Source organism: Natrix helvetica (assembly GCF_964273705.1).
Source record: "Natrix helvetica genome assembly, chromosome: 1".
Classification (NCBI taxonomy): domain Eukaryota; kingdom Metazoa; phylum Chordata; class Lepidosauria; order Squamata; family Natricidae; genus Natrix; species Natrix helvetica.
Window position 1 is genome coordinate 338,737,241 of NC_138548.1, and position 25,467 is coordinate 338,762,707.

The 25,467-nt window shown below is 41.1% G+C and overlaps 1 protein-coding gene across 4 annotated transcripts in view; it reads left to right on the plus strand.

Annotated features, from left to right (window-relative positions):
• Positions 1-18,795, plus strand: part of FAM107A (family with sequence similarity 107 member A) — an 86,314-nt gene extending 67,519 nt beyond the window's left edge. For 3 of the 4 annotated variants that reach the window (XM_081937223.1, XM_081937224.1, XM_081937225.1), the window contains 3 exons: positions 5,546-5,720; positions 14,949-15,099; positions 16,997-18,795. In XM_081937223.1, coding sequence (XP_081793349.1) covers positions 5,546-5,720; positions 14,949-15,099; positions 16,997-17,095 — 425 coding nt within the window. In that variant the 3' untranslated portion in view covers positions 17,096-18,795. Of the gene's footprint in view, positions 1-1,157; positions 1,180-5,545; positions 5,721-14,948; positions 15,100-16,996 lie in introns of those variants that run through there. The other variant, XM_081937226.1, reaches the window with a different exon arrangement.
• The last annotated feature ends 6,672 nt before the right edge of the window (positions 18,796-25,467 follow it).

Below are 25,467 nucleotides of genomic sequence, written 5' to 3' on the forward strand. Positions count from 1 at the left end.
CTTTGTTCTTATGATGAAGTGGGGGGGAGTCATCTTTTTATATATCCCTTTTTTCTTTATTATGTTTTTTCTTTTTGTTTTTAACTCTCTTACATTTTTCTTAGTTTGTATTAATTCTTTTAATCTTTGTAACTGTAAACTTTAATAAAAAGTTATTAGAAAAAAGTTTACAGAAGAGTGGTCTGAATTATTCCTTTCTTCTCCTGCCAAGCTGACCAGGAACTGGGTCTTTCAGTACCTCTCATTTTACAAGAAAAGGTCTTAATAGAAATTCTTGGTTATCGCAAGCAACAAGGGAACATAAAAACATTCCTCAGCTCTGTCACTTTGCTTTTCATCTCATGTTTACAAAATGGGACTTAATTTTACACACATGCACACACAGGGAGAGAAAAACATAGCACGCTCCCTATTTCTGTCCATAGCAGTATCTGGTCTGAAACAACCCTAGGACTATAATTCAAGGACAAACAGTGCATTAACAGAAAGGCAGTTTCCTTTGCCAAAGGCGCTTTTGTGTAAAAGAGAGAGATGACAGGAGATGTTGATCACAGCATCAGATTAAGCCCAGAAGATATACATCTCCAGGCATGAGGCTGCCTGAACACCTAGTATTGCATCCGGGGGGTGGGCTGCTGGGGGTTCACGGGGGTTCGGGAGAACCTCTAGCTAAGATTATTTGCACTTTGGAGAACCCCCAAATCCCACTCGCCCACCCACCCCGCCCCTCCCAGGAGTCCCCACGCAGCCCGTTTTGGATGCAGGAAAGCGCAGGGAGGCTCGGAGCGGGCAAAAAATGGCCCTACCATGGGCCATTTCCGGCCTCCAGAGGGCCTCCAGAACCTGAGGAGGCCATTTTCGCTGTCCCCGATGCCCGAGGAAATCCTCCGGAGCCCAGGGAAGGCAAAAACGCCCCCCCCCCCAATTGTGGTGCAGGAGGCTGGCTAGGCCACGCCCACCATGGCCACGCCCACACACCAACTGGACAGAGAACCCCTTGCTAAAATTTTTGAAGCCCACTCCTGACTTCATCTCAACCCAATTTACCTTTCAGAGCAGAGATGAGGACACAAAACGAGGGTGAAGCATAAGAAGACTATTTCTTGCAGAAGGGCTGGGGTGAATGTATTGAAATTGGGAAAGAAGAAACAAATTGCAGGTTCAGGAAGACCATCTAATGTAAGTTACAGAAGGAAAAGTCCCCTTTCAGTGTGCTTGAGGGATTCTGCCTCAAAAGTCCTTGGTAACATAGTTCCATGGCTTATCTGGTTCAGCTGTTTTATGGTGATTTATGATGTTGGCAGGAGCTCTCTAGGACAGGGGTCCCCAGGCCACAGCCCAGGAGTGGGCCACAGACCATTGGGACCCAGGCCCTGCAAACAACAGGTGAGGGCACACGCATGCATAGCTCCACTCACTTGAGCCCTGGGAGCTCCTGCATGCAGCCCCACTCACACAAGCGGCGGGCACGTGCACCTGCCACTCACTCAAAGGAAGCTATGCACGCACATGTGTTTCCTGCCCCTCATGCAAAAGCATCTGCTCTACCCCCACCCTCACCCCCGTGCCAGGCTGCCAACCACTGCTCTAGGATATCGGACTGAAATACTTCGAAGTTGAGATGCTTTGTTGTAAACCACCTAGAGTTGCCTCTTAGGCAAGACGGGCAGCATATACATTTAATAAATAAATAAAAATAAATTCTGGGAACTAAAATGGAATCCTTCATGGGCAAAGAGTGGGGTCTATCGCTGAGTTACCAGTCCTTCCCTAATCATACCACCTCACTTGCTGCCCACATATTTGAGGGAGAACATCACAGATGTTTTTCTGCTGCCTGTACATGAATCTTTTTTCTTCTTGGAGAAGGGTGCAATCACCCCACTTACCCAGAAGTGAGAATGATGGGAGTCGTGTTATTTAAAGGAGAAAGAGCCTCCCTCTTGAGCAATTGGCCCTCTGCATCAAGTTTTGTTACGTGCCTGATCCAAGAAAGGGATCTCATCTTTTTCATCAAGTAGCCATGGATGGCTGAATAGCATGTTTCCATTGTTGGAAAGTGAATACAGTGTACAATCTGTCTCTGACCAATTTTGTTGTATACATCACGTACAATGACAATAAAGGCTATACTATACTAACGTGGCAACCTCTCATGCAGATCCAAGGTCTCTGGAGGGCACCAGGTTGAGGTAGGCAGCATTTCATCATCTGCGTTTGCTATGAACTGTGGAACTGTGAATCATTTATTTGATATACATCATAAATGGCATTCAGTTTGGCTTTCCTTCACTTTTCTATTGTTTTGAGCCTGGGTATTACATACTCAAGTTCATGTCAGGGTTCCAAATAGCATTCAAAAGTAAATCGGAGTCCAAGGCAAAGTATTGCTCAAAGTTCCAATTCATTAAGAGAGCCATGTTGGCTTATCTGGGAAAACCCGAATCTGAAGGCTTCCCAGTTTTCCCACCCACTTGAAAGATCAAGATCTTGCCCCCACACCCACAAGCCCATCACATGATCCAATCTCCCACTGCCCATGCTGGCAGCTTCCACCCATCCAGTTCTGGTCAGGTGCAGAGGTGCAAAGACAAAGGATGACCTTGGCTTTCTAGAAAGAATTTTGTTATGGCTACATAGCATCTAACTAAATACAATCCCCCTTCCCATTTTCCCACAATAGAAAATGCATAGTAGAATAATAGAAAGGTGTGGCAGGCCTAAGATCCACAAGTAAATATGGCTGCAGGCCTGACAATTCGTATAATGAATCTTGTCTCCTCCGTATTACCCTTGCAAACTTCTTCTCCCATTCCTGTGTCCCAAACTCATGGTCTTTAAAATATCAGGTATTGCAACATCTTGAAAATAACCATCTGCCTGAAAAAGCAAATAAAACATGTTCCTTAGGCAAACATTTCTAAATCTTGAATTGGTAAGACACAGGACACCCGCCCTGATTCCTGTATTTTATTAATGGGCTTGTTTTGACTAGGCAAAATTCTGGTTTTAATTGTTCTAAAATAGCCTTGGGAGTTCAATGCTATTCCCAGGTATTGACAGCACAAGGCTTTTAATGCAAATTCTTCAGTCTTAGTGCTGTAACTCTCCAGGAGCTATATTAGACTCAGCTACCCTCCCCTATAGTTTGTGGACTCCCAAACCAAGTTGAGTTTCCCAAGTTACAGAAATAGTCCGCATCATTTCAAAGCATAACCAGAAAATCTTTCTTGAAAAAATGGGAGTGAGATAAATAGGCAACCTCCCTTGTGGCTTTCCACACCGTTAGCAATTTCCTTGGACCAAAATGGTAATAAAACCTACTCGTACTTGGTGAAAGGAGTCACAAGACCCCCTTACTCCTCCTGTGGTGCTTAATTGTAGCACTGAACTTTTCACCCCAATTATAGGGATGTAATCCATGGCTGTTGGCTTTGCTTGGGTCTTTTTTCCATAGCCATCAGAGACCTGTCATTGTACCAAGGCAGGAGGGAACAGTTGTGGTGGTATGAATTCACTTTCTCCTTTTACAAAAGAAAAAATAACTATGAATGTTTTCTGTTTTTCAGTACTAAATGTGCCCATCTCCCTTTCAGCTTCCTATTGGGCTCTGGAGATATTTAATAAAAAATAGAACAAGTCCAGCAATCAGAAAGGGAGAGGTAGAAGATGTTAGATCGGGCAATGGATAGGCAGACACAGGCTAACAGTGCAACAGCTCTTTATTAACAACAACAACAAGTGTGAACAATCCAGCAAAGTCTGGATCTGACAGCAGCCCTTTTATAGGGAGCTGTCAGACTCTCAACCAATAAAATCAAACCTCTGTTCCCACCGGAACAGAGGACCTTGGTGGAAACCATAGTTACTGTTGTAGATATCTAACAGAAGAGCATCATGGAAGTGGATCAAATGCTGCTTTAGCTCTGTATAGGTTTTCAAAATAAACATTCCTTGAATATGCTTCCCTCTCTCCCTCCCTCCCTCTCTCTCCCTCCTTCTCTCCCCTCTCTCTCCTTCCTTCTCTCTCCCCCCCTCTCTCCCTCCCTCTCTCTCCCCCCTCTCCCTCCCTCCCTCTCTCCCTCCTTCTCTCCCGCCCTCTCTCTCCCTCTGTTAAATGCCTCCCAGTCATCCCATGGCCATGTCAACCAGATATCTAAGGCCATCTGAAGTATATTTTTCCAGCATCGTTCCTTCAGGAGTCAGACAATTAAAGCTTTTCGATTGTCCAGGAAGACTCAAAACCATGTCCACTTTCAGCCATAGATTAGCTGAGTTGCTTAACTTGCAGAGTCTGGTCCACCCCACATGGTTACAGTTATGGGAGACTGATGAAAGAGGAGGACTTGCAATGAAGAGGAAGAGGAAATGTTTGGTGGGCATTCCAGATGAACTCTTTAAAAAGGAATACATTTTTCAACATGCATCAAGCCAAAACATTTTTTTTAAACTGGCACTTTTTCTGCCTCTTGTTTGTTCAATTTATGTATAAACTCTCAGGGGAAAGATGGGGTTTAAATCTTGTCACATAAATCTCACATATCAGATGAAAACATAAATAGATGAGCATACCAACCATTCGCCACGCCGGTCAGGGATTCTAGGTGTTGTCATTCCAATTTATGAAGGGGACTTCAGGTTGTAGGAAGCTAGTGTGGCCTTTTGATGAGCGTACAAACCTTTGTGCATAATGATCCTGAGCTAGGCAGGATCTGCTTCCAGGTTAAAGAAGTCATTTACAGGTAGATGTGGCTCTCAGTACTGACTAGGGGAGGGGAGAAATCTGTTTAGCATGCACTTGAAGGAAAGCAATTCCAAATTTGTATTTCTGGAACCAATTGCAAACCGAAGAATTTTTATTCAATTTAGAATTATTATCATTCGTTTATGACTATGTACATGAGAGACTTTAGGCATGGAAGAGATTGATTTACTTTGATTACTGAAATATTAACACAAATTAGAGAATGAGAGAAACTGATATTGATTGCTTCTCCAAAATTCTAGTAGTAATACAGTGTCCCTGCACATCTACCACTTGAACTAATCAAAATCACAGGGGTTCAAATGGTATTTAACTTAATTAGTCTTTTGGGCCTAAATCGGAGGTGGTATTCAGCAGGTTCTGACCAGTTCTGGAGAACCGGTAGCGGAGATTTTGAGTAGTTTGGAAAACCGGTAAATACCACCTCTGACTGGCCCTACCCCCATTTATTCTCTGCCTCCTAAGTCCCAGCTGATCAGGAGGAAATGGGGATTTTGCAGTAACCTTCCTCTGGTGTGGGGAGGGAATTGAGATTTTACAGTATGCTTCCCCTGCCACACCCGCCAAGCCACCACCACAGAACCGCCAGTAAAAAAAAATGAATCCCATCACTGGCCTAAATAATTCTAAATTAAAGTGTAAGATTGCCAATATAAATGAGTGACTTTCTTCAGAGATAGGAATTTAAAATCTGAGGGTTTTGAGTTTGACGTATGCCTGATTTCTGAGAATTTCTTTCAGTTATTGTGATGCATTGTCTGATGTCTCTTCCTCCCCCAGCATCTATGTATTCAGAAATACAATCAGAGCGGCCTGATATTGGGAATATCATGACTCATCCTGATTATCTTGATGGAAACCCTGATCTTATCAAACCTAAAAAGCTGCTCAATCCTGTAAGAGCCTCAAAAAGCCACCAAGAACTTCACCGGGAACTACTTATGAATCACAGAAGGTGAGCAGAAGGTTGGAGCCATAGGCTTCCTTAGGAGGGATGGAGTGGGTATTGCATTAGGTGTGCTGTGACATCTGTGGTTTTGTCTGAGACATTGTGTGAAAAAGAATGTTGAAGAAGTAGGATAGAATATTGACACTTTGATCAATACTTTGGCATTGGAGATAACCCCTGAGTATAGCAGGGGAACCAAAAGAAATTAACCCAATGTATCATGGAAAAAGTCAACACAGAATTCTCACTTGAAACTCAAATATCCAGGCTCAGATTATTATATTTCAAAGAAAACAACCAGCAGCAATTAAAGCAGTGATGGATGTCCTTTTTTGGCCCTGAAATATATCACATTGGTGATAAATTGATCTGCAGAAAATCTGTCTACACATGGTGTCTAAAAATTAATACTAACCTGATGACACCTATGCCATAGATGAGGTACAGACAATCTTACAGGTAGAAGAAGTTTGCAAAACAGGTTACATTTGTTGGGGCGACTGTGTTCTATGTTGTTTTTGAATGCCTGTATTTGTTTGGAAATTGATTAAGGAGTTATCTTTCCATTCTTTTAGGTTCAAATAAGTATTTTTATATTTTGATTCTCAGAGCCCTGCCTTTACACCTTGAATAGATGCTATGTCACTCGGTCTAATGAATTTGCCTTCTGTAAAATGGCCTTGCCTGTTTGTCTTCCGGGTTTCTGGCGCACATTTGCGCGCGATGATCAGCAGCCCTTTGCATACACATCAGTGCCAAAAACCAGGGTGCACATGCACACCGGCCAGTTGATTGTTGGGTGCGCATGCATGCCAGAACCCAAAAGCTCAACTTTTCTGGAGCGCCATCCCTTCATGTGCACGGCAGTGCCGAAAATTCACCTGCGCAACCAGCTGATCGTCAAGGGTGCATGCGCTCTAGAACCCAGAAGTTCAGCTTTTCCAGAGTACAGCCCCCCCCCCCGTGAGCAACGCGCACGCGACATTTTCACACGAACCTTTTGGCACTTGGTGTCAAAAAGGTTCACCATCAAATGTTCATCCTATGATATAGCTTCCAGGCCTTTTGTGAACCTCAAAAAATGGATTGAGAAAAGCATAATTCAGCTAATCATGCAAAGGCAGCATTTGTTACAAAATAAGATACATATGCCAACATTTTTGTGAATCATGTATCTGTGATGATATTGTTTAGCTCCACATAAAACTTTGAAGAAGTTTTTTTTTTTTAATTAAAGATCATACATAGGTTCTTAATCCTGGGGAAAAAAGCTCTCTCGTGATTCAGATAACATTTTGTCCTCATTTGGTCCCCTGCAACATCAAAGAACACCAGAAACGAGCTGAGATTTCCCAAAGCCTCACAGAAAGGTAGATACTATAAATCTGTAGATGAAAGGCAAATGATGGACTCGTCAAGAGCTATCTAGATGAAAAGAGAGAGACGATCGGGCCAATATCCTGTTGGTTTCTCAGCCATATCTGCTAGCGTTATTAGTTTTATGAAACACAACTTTTCTTTGCAAAGAGTAGAAAGGTAGGAGATGGAGTGAGTCATCCAGACCTAATAAAGAAGGCCTGATGTGGTGGGAGTTTGATTAAAAAATACAATCTCAAAAATGCAATTCTGAAATTAAAAGGAGGGCTGCTGATCTATATCTTCTTAATAACAGTTGTACTTTAACAACAGCTACTAGTTTAATATACCACCTCCTCAAGAAGGCAGCTTACAGCATTTTGAAATGCAAATATAAAAGTATACAAAATCTAGATACAAGATCGGGAAAATAATGGTATATGGAGCACATTGTGAACTATAAATACAGGCTGGAGGAATCTGGGTTATTCAGTCTGATGAAAAGAAGAGTTAGGGGAGACATGATGGGAATATGACTGCCCATCTCACCCAAAAAGTGACTGGGCAGCGTACAATATCTGAACCCTTCTGTTTGTTTACTGCTTACTTAACTTTACTGTAATAATTAATCACACAGCTGTTTGTTTGTTTGCCATATTTATAAGCCATCCACGTTTAACCAACCGAGGTGGTAAACACAATAAATCGAAAAGAGCAATCAAAACAATACAATACAATACAATACAATACAATACAATACAATACAATACAATACAATACAATACAATACAATAGTAGAGTTGGAAGGGACCCTTGGAAGTCTTCTAGTCCAACCCCCTGCCTAGGCAGGAAACCCTATACCGTTTCAGACAGATGGCTATCCAACATCTTCTTAAAGACTTCCAGTGTTGGGGCATTCACAACTTCTGGAGGCAAGTAAATCAGTAAAATTCGACAAGATCTTAAACTTTGCAGTATAAAATCCTTAAATTAGCTCAGTACTCAAAACCATGCTACAGTATGGCATGTGAAACATCTGTGCAAAAAGACAAAAATCCTAAGGCTTGAATGTGATATTGAACCTTCAGTTCTCCTCTTGAATTCAGCCAGGAAGGGATTAGACTGCACTTTGCAAGAAAGGGACCCCATAAATCAAGTGCTCCATAAGAAAGTTCTTGTCCTAGCTGGTTCCATCAGGCTCCCTGCAGGTTATATATAACCCACAAGAAATTGTCCTTTGAGAATAATAGGTTGATGTTTTCAAAAAAATTCAAGTAGCTTGTTACAGTTCCCTGTGCCTTGAAGGGACATTGTAATTGGGAAGATTAGGGATGAGATTTGAAAAATCTGTCCTGCACATGCCTAGGTTGATCTAAAAGAGGTTGAAAAAAGTGTTGGCCACGGAATTATAAATAGAATCCTTCCTTTGCTATCCATCAAATTATCAAGCTCTGAGTCGTCCCAAAGGTGCTTTTCTAGGAGGCAACTGGACTTTCTGGTTTTTCTTTGGAATTCGTAGTGCTCTGATGAGAGAGCTGAAAAAGCTTCTTGGATGAGAAGCGAAACGTCTTCAAAAGTGCTGGAAGAAATGTCCTTCTGGGTTCAGTTCCAAGTGGGGAAAAAGACACTGGAAACATGGAGGCTGCTTGGAAAGATGGTTTTAACGGTGGACAGGATCACATGGCTTGAGCTCCTGAGAAGAAAGGGGGGAATCATATGCTTCCAGATGTTGGGTGAAGAAGAAAAGAGGCCGAGATGCTGAAAGTCCCTGGTTTTATGCCCTCTCTGGCCTTTGATCTTGATCTTGTATTCTGATTGGTTGTCAGACTCCCATGAGGCCATGCAGGGGAAACTCTGTAGGTTGTGCTTTGAGTCCATGTTTGGTTGAGCATTGCTTCTTCCCAGGTGCCCTGTGGTGAAATCAGCAGAGGGTTAATCCTACCCTTGTTATGTAGAATAGATTGGCTCAGGCCTTAATAGCCTATTGACAAAAGTGTGGGGGGAGATGAGTTCCTACCTCTCATGAGTTTCTACCTCTCTTTTTAGGGGAAATATTTTGCCTTTTTAATGTTTCCCAAAATATTTCATTTCTCTAGGAGAGGGGGTGGGTTTTAACTTCCAACAAAAGAAAAACAAGAAAATCCAGTTGTCTCCTGAAAAAGCACCTTTGGGACAACCGTGACCTGGATGACTGAGAATCTCTGAGCTTGAAAACATAAAAAGAGTTAACCCAGTAATTGATAGTGAAATGTCCCACATGGGACACAACCCCAAAAGATATAGTTTGTCTTAGTTGTTAGGAAACCCGTTAAGAAAACCAACTTTTTTCATCTGACCCCTGTGACTAAAGCCAGCAATTGGAAAGCCCATTAATTCACTGCACTTCTAGCAAATACAGTAGTGAAAGTTGAGATCTTCCTTGGTGGAAACCACACCAGAACTTCTAATGCTAAATTCAGTCATGAGATTGTTGGTTATATTACTCCCCCTGCTGGAAAAGGGGGGAAATAGGGAAGATTTTTTTTGTCTTCTTTTAATTAATTCTAAAGAAACAATATATTTTTGAAACCTAAGTACTTTCTTCTCTGCCTGGGCTTCTCCTGCACTTTTGCAGGTTGTATTTATACATAAACATTCAGCAGGTTATGCATTTGTCTGAAATGGAAACAAGGAAGCTCTACTCCGCCAAGTTTTCACTCTTTCGCGTGAAGAAGTGCTCAGACCTTTAGCAATCTTATTTCAAAATAAGCCGTTTTCCTCCTTGGCACTTCAGGGCTGCCAATCAGCTTATGAGAAATGTTTAGGTGCTATACTTTACATGAAATTAAAGGGTAAAAACAAACATTGCAATTGAGATTATATAGCTCATGTAAAGCAGCAGACCCAAACATTAACCAAGATGGATAACAATTCAGTCAGAGGATGATGTAACAATTTGTTAAGCACAGATTGTGTTTTTGGAAATAGCACATATGGTATGTTTTTGACATGTGCAATACTGCTCCAAAGTGCCCTGTTTCCCTGAAAATAAGACCTCCCCGGATAATAAGCCCAATTGGGCTTTTGAGCACATGTACTAAAATAAGCCCTCCCCCGAAAATAAGCCCTCCCTGAAATATTGCAATGCAGTAGCAGCCATGAAGTGACCATGCTCGCTGCCTCCTGCACCTCAAAAATAATAAGACCTCCCTGAAAATAAGGCCAAGCGGTTATTTCAGAGGTCAAAAGAAAATAAGGCCCTGTCATATTTTCGGGGAAACACGGTAGTTTGCTGGGATCCATAGTCTAACACAGTGTTTCTCAATCTTGGCAACATTAAAATGTACGGACTTCGACTCCCAGAATTCCCCAGCCATCTAGCCAGGGAGTTCTGGGAGTTGATATCCACATATCTTAGAGTTGCCAAGGTTGAGAGACACTGTTCTAATGTAACAGGATCATAAAATAGTCCAAGGCTCAAGCATAATTGACTAAATCCCAGACTAGACAAATAGGTCAACATCCAAGGAAAAATCTGAAGGTATTCCTAATACAGAGTAGGATGGAGAAGTCAAAAATTCAACTCTTCAAAGGCTACTTCCTAAATTATATTGGAATGCTGGTTGGAAGCAGACTGAAGGCTTCTTTGCTTCACGCTACCGCAAAGGCTAGTTTCTACTAGTTAGAAAACTAGAAAGATGATGAGTTTTTCATCAAGGGCAAAACACTTCCTCTTTTCTGTTTTCTGTAACCTAACATTGGCCGTTCAAAACATATTAGCAATAGCACTTAGACTTCTATACCCTTTCAGAGTCCTTTACAGCCCTCTTTAAGTGGTTTACAGAGTTAGCATATTGCCCCCCCCCAACAACCTGGGTCCTCATTTTACCGACCTCCAAAGGATGGAAGGCTGAGCCGGTGAGATTTGAACTGCCGAGCTGCTGGCAACAGGCAGTCAGCAGAGCATTCTAGCCACTGTGCCACCACGGCTCATATTATGTGAAGCTCCAGTTGTCCTTGCTTTCCCTCCATGGAATGTTACTGTGGACCCTTGCTTGATATATTTTACCAAGTCGGTCTTGTCTTGTTCAGTGTTATGATCTGACTCAGAATGGTCTAAAGTAGGGATTTTCAATATGCCCTTCTATCAGGGTTGGGATTGAAAACTTTTAGCAACTGGTTCTCTGGCTGGTTGGTGGGTGGGCGTGGCCTCCTCATGGTAGGGGGGGGGAATTTTTGCCCTCCCCAGGCTCTGGAGGTTTTCCTTGAGCCTCCAGGAGGGCGAAAATGGCCTCTGTTGGGCTCCAGAGGCCCTCCAAAAGCCAGAAACGGTCCCGCTTCTGGAATTTCCGGTAGGCCCATTTTTCGCCCTCACAGAGTCTCCGCACAGGCCCTGCACCTACTGGCATGATGAACAGGCCACGTGGAGATTCCTGGGAGGGGCAGGGTGGGACCATCCGGTCCTTGCAACAACCTTCCGGTTCACCCAAACCGGTCCAAGCTGACTGAATCCCACCCCTGCCTTCTATAGAATTCTATGAATTCTTTAATTCTGTTTTTATTGTTTTAGAAATACTTATAATTAGGATTTTGATGTTTTAATGCTGTAAGCCACCCAGAGTCATTTCAGTGTGGTCAGCAAATAAATTTAGTAGATAAAGTTTCCTGGGAACTAAGGGGGAAAAATTAATAATAATAATAATAATAATAATAATAATAATAATAATAATAATAATAATAATAATAATAATAATAATAATAATAATAATAATAATAATAATAATAATAATAATAATAATAATAAATTTAATAAATTTAATTTGTTAGCCGCTCCCCCTCCACAAGGGACTCAGGGCAGCGTACAATAAAAGCACATATATATATACATATACACATACACATACATGCATACACATTCACTTGAATGCAGCCAGAGGCATCAATAGTGATTTTTCTAAAAGGTTAAAGGGTGAAAATGATGACAATGAGCCTTACCTAGAAGAATGCCTCAGGTGAGAAAAAAGATCATAAGCCTTATTTTGCTCTGCTTCCTACAATGTCATCCTACCCCAGCCAAGCCTTCTTGTGCAAATCCCAAGCAGGTGAAGATAGCAGGAGCATCCTTCAGGCAGTGATTTCTAATTGGCCTTTTTGTAGGGTCAGCCAGCAAGTGGCAGTTAGTACAAATTTCATTAAGGAAGGAAAAGGATGAGAGCAACCCTTTAATTATCACTGCATCAACCCTGCATCAGGCAGTATTATCAATTCTATACCTTAATCAAATTGGTGGGCCACTATGCATTTTTATTTATCTGTGTTTAGTTTCATATTTTACTTTGTTTTGCTTTTAAGGAGAAAAAGAGATTTAATAAAAGTAACATGTTAATGTACACATTCACATTTTCTTCTAGTGCTCTGATACCCATTTTGATTATGCTCTTTGCAATTAATTATCAAACTTCAATGGGGGAAAAATATCTGGAGACATTTGGAAATTCAAGGCTTCAGATTTCTTCTACTCCACCATAAGGGGATGGAAAAATGGGGAAATGAACCCGTTTTAGGAATATGAAAAGAAATGATCTTTTAATGAAGCAATACAATAATAATACAATACAATAGTAGAGTTGGAAGGGACCTTGGAGGTCTTCTAGTCCAACCCCCTGCCTAGGCAGGAAACCCTATACTGTTTCAGACAGATGGCTATCCAACATCTTCTTAAAGACTTCCAGTGTTGGGGCATTCACAACTTCTGGAGGCAAGCTGAAGTTGTGAATGCCCCAACACTGGAAGTCTTTAAGAAGATGTTGGATAGCCATCTGTCTGAAACAGTATAGGGTTTCCTGCCTAGGCAGGGGGTTGGACTAGAAGACCTCCAAGGTCCTGAGTAAATTTTGTTATTTTATAACAAACTATAAGAAGTTTGTTATTTTATCCCAGCAGTTTTTCATGTGTCCTTTGACTTTACACATTCTGATGTTTACTTTCCTGGACGTTCCATTGAACCTCAACTTCTATGTTGGATTCTGCTGATTCTGTCAGTTTTTAGAAACATAGATATTTTTCCTCTAGACATACAGTAGATAAACTTTCTACACATAAATAAACTTTTTCTAGAGTGACCTTTCCTCAACTTGGCCTATTCAGACTTTCAGTTCTACATCCATTGCTTTGTAATTCATCCATTTTGCTGCTGGGTCTTTTCATAATCTGTCCAAAATATGATTATTTGACCCTGGTTATCTGTTTCTCAAGTGAGAACTCTGAGTTGATTTGGAAAAACAGTTCAGTTGCCATTTTGAAAAGACAACTATGACCTGGATGACTGAGAATCTCCACAGACATTGATCTGTTTGCTTGTTTTCTGTGTTACCCTTGGCACTCTCAAATGTCTTTTCCAATACCAAAGTACAAAAGCATCAATATATTCCTATCCTACTTCTGCAGAATCCAACCTATGCTTTCATGGAGTGTCTCGGGGAATATCTTGTATGATTATTATTTTTGTAGGTATAGACACATTCCCTAAATAATTTCCAAGGACTTCATGGCTACTCTACAAGTGCTAGTCTGTGGGCTATTTCTTTAGTGCTGGTAGCTTTTACTGTTGATTATTGATCTTAAATGTACAAGCTATCCACCACTTTAATTTCCTCCTTGTGAATTCTAAGGCTAGTTGTTGCACCTGTTGTCATTTCTTGGGTCTTCCTTATGTTCAATTGTTTATGTCTTTCCGTTCACTTCCTTTTTCACTTTTTGTCTGGAGCATCATCAAAAACTGACCTGCCAATGGGTGACATGGAGAATGACCCCCAAGAAAAAAGATGCAGACAAAGTATTGAGCTTCTTGTATTCCATATTCCCACCATAATTCTATTTTTACAGCTTCGGGTTATTTTTTACTGGCATTGTTACATTAGCAACCATCTGGAAAGCTTTCATTTAGCAGTGTCATAACACCATTATCATTCTGAAAGATCTTAAATAGGCTGCTGAGCGGCACCCAACCTGAAAGGCCTATATCAACATTTACTACATTTTGACTACCCATTTGATTTTCTCAATCAAATGGCTTCCCATGCCTTCTTTTATGCAGTATGAAATGATGCCTTTGTGGATGTCACTAAAATGATCACCCACCTCCAGCATCTGTTGGTTTGAGTTGAGTGTGAAGTATGTGCTCTTGGCATACATTCCCGCTGCAGTTTGCTTATTTCTCCAAGGAACATCTTCCCCCTACAATGAGGCAGCATGGCAGGACACTTGGAATACTGCATCCAGTTTTGGTCACCATGATGTAAAAAAGATGTGGAGATTCTAGAAAGAATGCACAGAAGAGCAACAAAGATGACTAGGGGACTGGGGGCTAAAACATATAAATAATAGTTGCTGGAACTGGATAACTAGTCTTATGAAAAGAAGAACTAGAGGTGACATGATAGCAGTATTCCAATATCTCAGGGGCTGCCACAAAGAAGAGGGAGTGAAGCTATTCTTCAAAGCATCTGAGGGTAGAACAAGAAGCAATGGGTGGAAACTAATCAAGGAGGAGAAATTTCCTGACAGTTAGAACAATCAATCAGTGGAACAACTTGCCTCCAGAAGTTGTGAACGCTCCAACACTGGAAGTCTTTAAGAAGATGTTGGATAACCATTTGTCTCAAGAGGTGTAGGGTTTCATGCCTAAGCAGCGGGTTGGACTAGAAGACCCCCAAGGTCCCTTTCAACTCTGCTATTCTATTCTATTCTAAGACTAGGGTGGATTAGGAACAGAAACCTATCTAGAAAGTTGAATTTATTTTACAGGGGGGAAGAGATACATAGGATTACCCTGGTCGTTATTTTACTGCAGTATTTATCTTTTTGGCATTCAAGTTCACTGTCTAACTTATCTTTTAGAGGAGTTGAGAGTAAACCAGAACTGCAAAGAGTCCTGGAACATCGCCGACGAAACCAGCTGTTGAAACAGAGGAAAGAAGAAGACGAGGCAAAGAAATTAAAATCTCCATTTGAACAGGAGCTCTTGAAAAGGCAACAGAAGCTTGATGAGGTAGGAATAATTGTGGATTCTACTAGGTTAAATTCCTTTAAAAGACAGAGAGGTTTTTTCCAATACTATTAGTTCTTGACTTTAAAAAACTTTGTTTAGTGACCGTTTCAACAGCACAGAAAAAAAAGTGACATGATCATTTTTCACATTTACAACTATTGCAACAGCCCCGTGGTCATGTGATCAAAATTTGGATGCTTGGCAATTGGTTCATATTTATGACAGTTGCAGTGTCCCGTGGTCATAGGATCATCCTTTGCAACCTTCTGACAAGCAAAGTCAACAGAGAAGCCAGATTTAACCATGTTACGAATGTAACAACTGCAGTGATTCACTTAATAACTGCAGCAAGAAAGATTGTACAATGGTAAAACTCACTTAACAACTATCTCGCTTAGCAACAGAAATTTTGGGTTCAGTTGTGGCCATAAGTCGAGAACTACTTATAGTATAGAGAGCAAGGGAGGTGGCTTTGAAGGAAACAGGACTAAAGTATTGTAGAAATCAGTTAAAAGCTAATATCTGCCCAGGTAGGAAGATAGAGTCCATTTGGTAATTTGGTGGTTAAGACATCAGGCTAGAAAGTAGGGGACCATGAGTTCTAGTCCCGCCTTAGCCATGAAAGCTGACTGAGTGACTTTGGGCCAATCACCAGAAGATTGTGAGTTCTAGTCCCACCTTAGCCATGAAAGACAGCTGGGTAACTTTGAATTAGTCATTCTATCTCACCCCAATACTTCACATGTTGTTATTGTGAAAAATATAGGAAGAGGAAAGTGTGCTGGATATTTCATGATCATGAATTATTTATAAAAATGAGGATACAAAAAATCCTTTTTATAAAAAAGGATACAAAGAGGGGGGGGTGGAGAGATGATGATGAAAAAGAGATAGATAGATAGATAGATAGATAGATAGATAGATAGATAGATAGATGATAGATAGATAGATAGATAGATAGATAGATAGATAGATAGATAGATAGATGATAGATAGATAGATGATAGATAGATAGATGATAGATAGATGATAGATAGAAGATAGATAGATAGATAGATAGATAGATAGATAGATAGATAGATAGATAGATGATAGATAGATGATAGATAGATAGATAGATAGATAGATAGATAGATGATAGATAGATAGATAGATAGATAGATAGATAGATAGATAGATAGATAGATAGATGATAGATAGATGGATGATAGATAGATGATAGATAGATAGATAGATAGATAGATAGATAGATAGATAGATAGATAGATAGATAGATAGGATAGATAGGATAGATTATATCTTTGACTAGGAGCTGTGGATGAAATTGCTGAGAAAAGAGGGAAAAAGAAGCAACATTTTCCAATATAGCACACATGTTAATTTAATACATGTCTGGAAGAAAAAGAATTAAACACTAGGAAAGAATTGATGTTTTTTTTAAAGAAAGAGTTTGAAACATGCATGCAGCTACCTGAGGATTATGTATTACTGAGCACAATTAGAGACAAATTTTGAACTGTGAAAGTTTTCCATTTTACAATAGTTATTGCATCAAGAAAATAGAAGCGACCTTAAGATATGGATTGAACTGAAAATCAAAGCTGATGAGTTGATAAGCTATTAGTTGCCTGATATAGGGTTGAGAATTCAAATAACCCTTTAGGTTCTAAACTGTGATTAACAAAAAACAAATGTTTGTTTTGGTGACTGGATGCAGATGGTGACACTTAAGGCCAGTTGTCTAAGCATCACCGAGTGACAAATCACATAGCCTATTAACTTCCCTTAAAAGTTTTGTCTGATCTCCCATTTCTATAACTCATAAATGTTGCATGGATTATTTAAAAAATACCAAAAAAATCACCTAATTATTTCTTCTGCCTGATTTTTTAATCAGCTGGAAAGGGAAGATGACAAGCAAGAAGAGAATGCACCAGAATTTATTAAAGTCAAAGAAAATCTGAGGAGAACATCTACGCTACCTGGGGCAGAGTAAAGCATCAGCTAAGACCAAAATAGATTAAGACCTTCTGCTTTGAATACCTACATGCTGACATTTTGGTAAACAGTGGACATTCAAAGTTTTGTCTCGGGGGCTACTTACTGTACATTAATGCTTGCTCCAATTTTTTTTTAAAAAATGGGGCATTTTCACATCTGGGAAAAGAAGAACATCCAAACAAGGTGGCTTTTCGTTCACATGAGTCCTCAGATGAGAAAAAGACAGGGAAGGTAATAGAGACCTCACCTTCCTTTCAAGTACTGAGATAATACGGTGCCCTTTCCCATCACTAACCCTTGGCTAATCCTTTGAGATTCAGCAGGACAGGCGCACGTGTGAAATGGGAGATGTTGTCTGAAGAGAAATTACTAAACATTTGGGATTCAGATGTTTATACAGCAGAGCGGTTCTATTGCTGGTGTTGAAATCTTCAGTTTAGCTAAATTAATGCTTGAAGGAGCAAGTTGGGAAACTAAAAAGGGTGGTAAAAAGAGAAGTTACAATCAATAAGGAAAGTACTAGCTAAGATTTAGCAACCTTAGGCTGGCATCTTAGGTGCTGTATCCTATCAACAATAACCAGTAAAAATATACGTATTTCTTCGTTATGGGGATTTAGCAGACATGAAATGATGTTTAAGATTCTTGTCACAAATTAACATCCATGATAGTTATATAGTCAAGTTTACTATGACAACTAGATTCTGAGTTATTTCCAAATAGTGGGATTGTCCACCAGTCTTTCAGCATTTAGTTCTTGTGCCCAGAATGAGAAGCAGTAATAAGATAAGATACTTTCTGGAAAGGATCCTTAAGAGCTGCAGAGAAAGCAGGATCTCTGAATGAGAGCGACACAAAAAGCATACATCTATATGTATGTCTCAAAAAAGCAAGTGACAAATCCACACAAAAAAGGGATTTGCAAGGGAAACAGCAAAGAATTCTAGGGAGAAAGTCAAAGAACAATAGCAGATGTAGGGTCGTCTGAATTTTGCACACACATTAAACTAAGATTCTTTTTTAAAATACATATATAATAAAATTGAAGATTATTTATAGACTTTAGCTACATGAAGTCTACTCCTCCCAGGTGCCCATCCCTGTTTTTAAAATCCTGAATATGCATACTATACAGATATTTACTGTTTTAGATGGATTTTAAAATATATGATAACAGGAAGGCAAAAAAGGTGAGTTGCCAATCCCTCTTCAGTTCTGCTTTCTGGAGGTGGAGTCAAAAATAGGCCACATGTCTATCCAAAGGAGGACCACTCGTTTTTGGTTTCAGAAGGATAGCTGTGTTTTTTACACCAAAAACAAGAGACTTCTTCTAAAGACTTCTTAAAGCCTTTGTTATTCGTTTATTATTCATTTAGTCTTGAACCGAAGATAACCAAAAGCCACAATAGGTTTTTTTTTCTTAGTTTCACAATTTATATTACAGATTATGGTCAGCTTTTCTGGTAGGGTGGACCCTCTGAGATGCAGAAGACCACCAGGGAAGGACCAGCCAAAATAATATATAACACATATTATCTATATGTATCATCTAGAATTCATATATGACTTGATTGTAACCACACATTTTATTTGGGGGGGGGGCTTATTAATAAAGAGCAGTTGTATATTTTGTGAAGTCTATATTCTGTGAATTGAAGCAGGCAACAACCAAATAAACTTAATTTTACTGTTTAAAATGAATAAAGTTGTGATTTGTGATTTTATTTTTAAAAAGTTACACCTTCAGAGGTATCAAGAGGAACAAGTTTGTTTTCTCGTGCCTTCCGTGTTGCTTTTGAGACACCAGGAGATCAGAGGTGGTATTCAACCGGTTCTTTCCAGTTCGGGCGAACCGGGAGCAGCAGCTGCAGGAGGCTCAGCCCACCCACCCTGATGTAATGCGTGAGCACTGCACATGCGCAGGTGGTGCACATGCGCGGATCAGCACGCTCACATTTGTGAACCGGTAGCAGTGGTGGGTTTCAAACATTTTTAGAACCTCTTCTGTAGGTGTGGCCTGCTTTGTGGGAGTGGCTTGCCAGACATGTGACTGGGTGGGAGTGGCTTGCCAGACATGTGACTGGGTGGGAGTGGCCAACTTGTAAAATGTGGTGAAATTCACTTAACAACGCTCTTGCTGAGCAACCAAAATGTTGGGTCAGAAACGCTGGCATTTGAACCACACAAGTCTTAAAGTTATCAAGTTACAAGACCCTTGCACCCCTAACTCTTTAGAAAAAAAACCCGAGGGGTGTTCAAGCTTGACAGCTTTAAGACTTGTGGACTCCAACTCCCAGAATTCCTCCTCCAGTCATGTTGGCTCAGGAACTCTGGCACTGAAGCACTCAAGTCTTAAAGCTGTCAAGTTACAAGACCCTTGCACCCCTAACTCTTTAGAAAAAAAAACCCAGGGGTGTTCAAACTTGACAGCTTTAAGACTTGTGGACTTCAACTCCCAGAATTCCTTCTCTCGCTCTTCAACTTGATGATGTGCAGATGGGCGGGGGGAGGGAGCTGGAACCGGTTCTAAACGGCACTGTAGATTTGTGGAACCTCTTCTATAGAAGAGGTTACAACTGGCAGGAACCCACCCCTGACCGGTAGGGAAGGTAAGTGAATCCCACTTCTGATGGAGATGTGTTGGGACCACAACATCATGGCAAGAAATCTGAGAAGCTGATTGTGATAGGATTATAAAGATTGGAGCACCACTTATCAAATGGGATTATAGGAAGATGAGCTCCAGAGAGAGAGAAAAAACAAGCAGAACATAACAAGAAGAAGAAATTCCTGGATTTTCAAGTTGCAGAGCTACCAGGCTTGAAGTCAGCTAAAACCTCACAGGTGTGATGTGGCAGAGTTAAGCAGGGATCTTGATTGGATACTGCGATGAAGCTGTATAAAAACACACAGCACTGTGTCAGAACCTTGCTGTGTTTTTTTTCTCCTGTTCTAGGGCATTTCAGGTCTAGTGCCTATGGCCTTGAAACTTGGTGGTTGCTTAACTGTTGATTTAATTGTCAAGTGTGCCCTGAGGTTTGCTGGCTTTAGATTTGCCCCTCCTACCTGACCTGAAGCTCTGCGTATATAAAATAGCCTTTACTTTGAGTGGATGGGTACACGCATGATTTTCTTATACATATTTCTTTTAGAATAAGCCACAATTAGCCAGGTTATTCGCTCAGCAAATACTCTGCAAACACAATGAATACATTTCTAACTTACTAGGCCTATCGTATCTGGACTACTAAAAATAAGGAGTTCAAAAGACAATGAAAGCTGGTGTGTTTTCTATATTTCTCTGCTACTGTCTCATGATCCTTTGGATTTTTGCAAAGATCTATGAATCACGCTGAGCCATATGTGGCCTTTGATTTGTAGCATAGCACAATGTAGAGAGTCAAGCATCCAAAACCATTTCCAGTGTAAAAGGAACAAAAGCAGAATGCTCTTTAAATAACTGGAAGCAAGCACATTGAATTGGCTAGCTAGATGCCATGCATATTGGGCTATTAGATCCCGCCTCAATGAATTCAGTATGTAAGCAGGAGTGCTTAGAAATAGGATACAGATGCACCAACATTCCCACTGTCGTGGGTAGTTTAGCATTTTGGAAATGTTTGGGGGAAGGAAGTAACATGAATTTTGCATTTCTTCAGAGAAATGTTTCTCAACCTCAGTGAACTTAAGATGTGTGATGATCCAGGGCTGGGCATGGAAGCAACACAGCCGGAATGAAGGCTTAATTCCTCTTTATTCCTAATGTCCCACTGTTCACTGCAAGTCCAGGAGCCAATCTCTAAATACGCACCTCCAATAGTTCCTGGCTGCTGTTTTTCCAGATGTCCAAGTAAAATCAATTTCCCTCTAACATAAATTCACTACAGGTAGACTTTGACTGACAGCTGTTCATTTAGTGACCATTCAAAGTTACAACAGCACTGAAAAAAGTGACTTATGACCGGTTTTTTACACTTATGACCATTGCAGCCTCCCCGTGGTCACAAGATCAAAATTCAGATGCTTGGCAAGTGGTTTATATTTATGGCAGTTGGCACGTTCTGGAGTCACGTGATCAGCTTTTGAGACCTTCTGACAAGCAAAGTCAATGGGGAAGCCAGATTCACTTAACCACCGTGCAACTAACATAACGAATGCAATGATTCACTTAACAATGGTGCAGTGGTGGGTTGCAGGCGGTACACTCCAGTACAAGTATACCACAGCCTGCCCAGAGCACCAGATACCGTTCCAGTACGGTGCTCCAGAGGGCCTGCCCGCCCGCCCAAGCTCCTTACCGGTCTTTTAAGTCTTCGGCGCTTCCGCGCACACGCATAGTGTGTACAGCACCTGCATGACGCTCCGCTGAGCAGCTGGAGCATCGTGGAGGCTCACGGAGGCGTTAAGATGCATGCACTTACTGTGCCATGTGGATGCCGCCGGGCCCATTCCAACCATATCGGTTGGAACGGGATCCAGAACCCACCACTGCAATGGTGCCAAGAAAAAGTCATACAATTGGGCACTTCTGAAAACTCCACCCTATCTTCTGCACAACAGCCATTCAGCTACTGTGTTTTTCTGCAGACTTTTCTAGGCTGAACATCTCCAATGCCCCTAACTTTGTGTAAGATTTTTTTTCTTCTAGGCCATTGCAAACACATTACAATCCGAATGTACAGCTATATTGCTTTTGGGGTGCATTTAAAGTTTCCTACTAGTATGTCTTTTAAGGTCTACAATTTTTATCATGCTCAGAGGACCGCAAAGTCATCAGAGAACATGAATTGCAGAGGTGGTATTCAGCAGGTTCTGACTGGTTCTGGAGAACCGGTGGCGGAAATTTTGAGTAGTTTGGAAACTGGTAAATACTATCTCTGACTGGCCTCGCCCTCATTTATTCTCTGCCTCCCGAGTCCCAGCTGATCCAGAGGGAATGAGGATTTTACAGTATCCTTCCCCTGCCACACCCACGAACCCACGCTCACCAAGCCACACCCACAGAACTAGTAGTAAAAAAATTTGAATCCCACCCCTGATTAATTGTATTCTTTCATCACTGTCCTCCTTCCTACTGTATTCCCAATGGATCCAGAGAGAGTGAGAAACGTAAGAGACATCTAGGCTTTATCCTATTGACCCCCATTGCACTTTCCTTTGTCTGTTGTTTCCCCAGGACTGCACTTTTGATGGTGAACCACCAGGGCTTAACCCTACTTCACTGTAAAAACTAAAATGATGGAACTGGGCTTATACAAGTCAATAGCAATAGCACTTAGGTTTATATACCGCTTTACAGTGCTTTACAGCCTCTCTAAGCGGAGTCAGCCTATTGCCCCCAACAATCTGGGTCCTCATTTTACCCACCTCAGAAGGAGGGAAGGCTAGTCAACCTTGAGCATGGTGAAATTCGAACTGCCAAATTGCAGGCACCTGGCAGTCAAGAGAAGTAGCGTGCAGTACTGCACTCTAACCACTGCACCACTGCAGCTCATTATAGATTGTCATAAATAGACAATCGGAATCATGCCCTGAGGTTTGCTGTTTCACCACAAGGTTTCACCATTTGGTTTCACCACAGACCAAACAGGATTTTCTTTGGTTAAAGTTAAGAAGATTCTGTAAATGTATCCTCAGTTTTGATCCTGAGAAATATTTCCCTTGGACCTTTGGCCTATGACAATTAAGCACAGATCATCATTCTTGAAAACAATTCTCCTCATTTGACAATGACAGGGAGGGAAACACAACTAAGAAGTTATCTTAATTTCCACATCAATTGCAGTTGGAGATTACAATCCTGTGCAATGTCAGGGTTCTGACCAATGCCCTAATAAAATCAGGAGCCTCAAACCATTGTGCAACAAAAATCCAGTTGTTTATTAGGAGTGCCATGTCAGCACAATCTAGGTGAAGCCAGCTCTGACTTCAACCAGTTCACACCTTGCCGCTGACCCCATTTCCCCTTCCCCCCAAGGTATGTCACCAGTCACATTCCCCAACGAAGCAATTTTACAGGTTGTAGAAGTCACTCCCGCCGGCTGTTGTGGGTCTCCATGGCCTTGACTTTGGCTGGCTAGGAGGTGTTTTGTTTTGACGGAGGTGTGAATTCCTTGGTGCAGCTGCGAGGCATGATTTCCCATCCCTCTGCCTATGGCAACTCGGGACCAGGTCAGGAAAGCTTCACGAGTTGACATGCACCCTACTGTTTTTTCCTATGTTTTGGGCTAGAACTCTCATCGTCCAAGGCAATCACAGTTAAGCTAGTTGGCATTAATCGGCAATGGACCACCAGAAAAGGTGGTTATACTTTCTCTATGCAGCAGATCCAATTACAGGGGAGAAAAAAATATGAGATATAACCTGGGTGGTTAAAAGGGTCAGATTATAAATTTATCCGACTTCAGAAAACTCATCAAAGTAGGGTAAAAATAATGGTAAGGAACTGTTTCTCTGAATGGGTAGAGTTTTGCTATATATGCTACCTGAAAGTATTGTAGCTTCTTGTTGTTAAATATAACCTGAAAGCTGAATGGGTCTTTTCCTGGTTCTACACTAGATCATATAACATTTGGGGGAGGTGGTTTTGTCTTTTGCATTTCTGGTTCTTATGGAAGGTCTGTCTTCCCTTGGCACAAATTCTTGTTCCCCGCATTCTACCAGACCCTGGGATCAAGCAGGCCATTCTGCTTCAAATATATCTTCATGAAAGAACAGAGGAAGCAACTAATAGTGAACATCTACAACCAATCTTGTTTCCCGGGCTAAGTTTACACATAGCACTAAACAATGGTTCATGATTGAACTTGCAGAAGAAACCACAATAGCTGGGACCATACAACTAAATGAAGCAGCTGCGTCCATACAATATACTAACCCAGTTCAGTTTTGAAGACCTGGTACTTTATTTGTACACAATCCTATACTTGATGATAAATAACTAAGATGAAGGGTTTTGTTTGTGGCTTAGAATTTAAACGAACTTAATGTTTAATTGGTTCATGGATCAATTATTTGAGAATCTTCAAAATACATTACTTCTGTAACTAGGCCACATGATAATTTAGTGGGACGTGTAACTCAGGTTTCAAAGCCCTGCAGTGTTATTAACCAACAGAAGAAGGCTTATTTAAAATCAAATGATTTCTCCACCTAACACACCTTCTCCAGTTACATGTCTTTCAGATAGGCTAACAGGTATCTGCAGAACATCTACACCCTATCCTGCTGTGCTGTTTCTTCATGGCAGGGGTTGTTCTTAGGAGAGAGGAGTGAAGCACACTGGAAGTGTACACTAAAGTTGAGCAAGAGAAACATAGCAAGCAATGCAGGGGTGGGTTCCTAATGGCGTTGGTACCACTGCACGCGTGCTTCACTTGCGTGCGAGCCAGATGTGCATTGCATGCACAGTTCACTGTAAATTGTTATGCGCATGCGCAAAGACCATGAAAAGCTAATAAAAACATAATGGCAGTGGAGACCAGGGAACAAGTTCGGGAGGGTGGCCAGCCTGGGTCACTGCCGATTCTGTGACCCAGGCCAAATTACCCAGACCGGTGCGAACCAGTAGAAACCAATGGAAGGAATAAAGGTTTTAACCAAATTATACCAGCAGATCTGGAAAATGTCACAGTGGGCAACATGTTGGAAAAAGTGGGTCTACATGCAAAGAAAGCAAAGAAAGGAGACTTAATGGACTGTGAAAAATATTGCAAAATATCTTTAATTTCATATGCTAGCAAAATAATGCTTTAGGATTCTCCTTGAAAGCAGGAAGACTCCCTCTAAAGGAGTTTGACTCTTACGTGCCATGCAAGAACACCTTATTCCGAGATTTATTTTTTACTTCCTAATATAGTATGGTGATTCAGTGGAGGCTACAGTGTGACTACAGCACAATGGATCACATCCAGGTAGTCCAGCAGGTCATTGAAAGGCATAACGAGTACACGATGCCTCGGTGCGTGGCTTTCATTGACTATGAAAAGGCATTTGACTCAGCATTCCAGCAAGCAATAATTAATGCTCAACCAAGGTGGACTGCTTACATAGTAAAATTATTACAATCAATATATGAAAAAACAATGACGACATTTTGCCTTAATGAACTTAAAGTGGAAATTAAGATAGAACAAGGTGAAACAATATCAGCCTGCCTTGAAGAAGCATTTTGCAAACTAGATTGGGCAAAAGAGGGAATAAAAATCAATTGCACGTGTTCGCTCGCGCAGGAGCTTTCAACAGGGAGCGAACCACCTGAGTGGAAGGTTCCCCCTGCCCCTAACCTGGAGGAGGAAAGCTGAATTTTCCACTGATTGCCTCCAGGTCTCCAGTGTCTTTTCCCCACTTGGAGCCGAACCCAGGAGG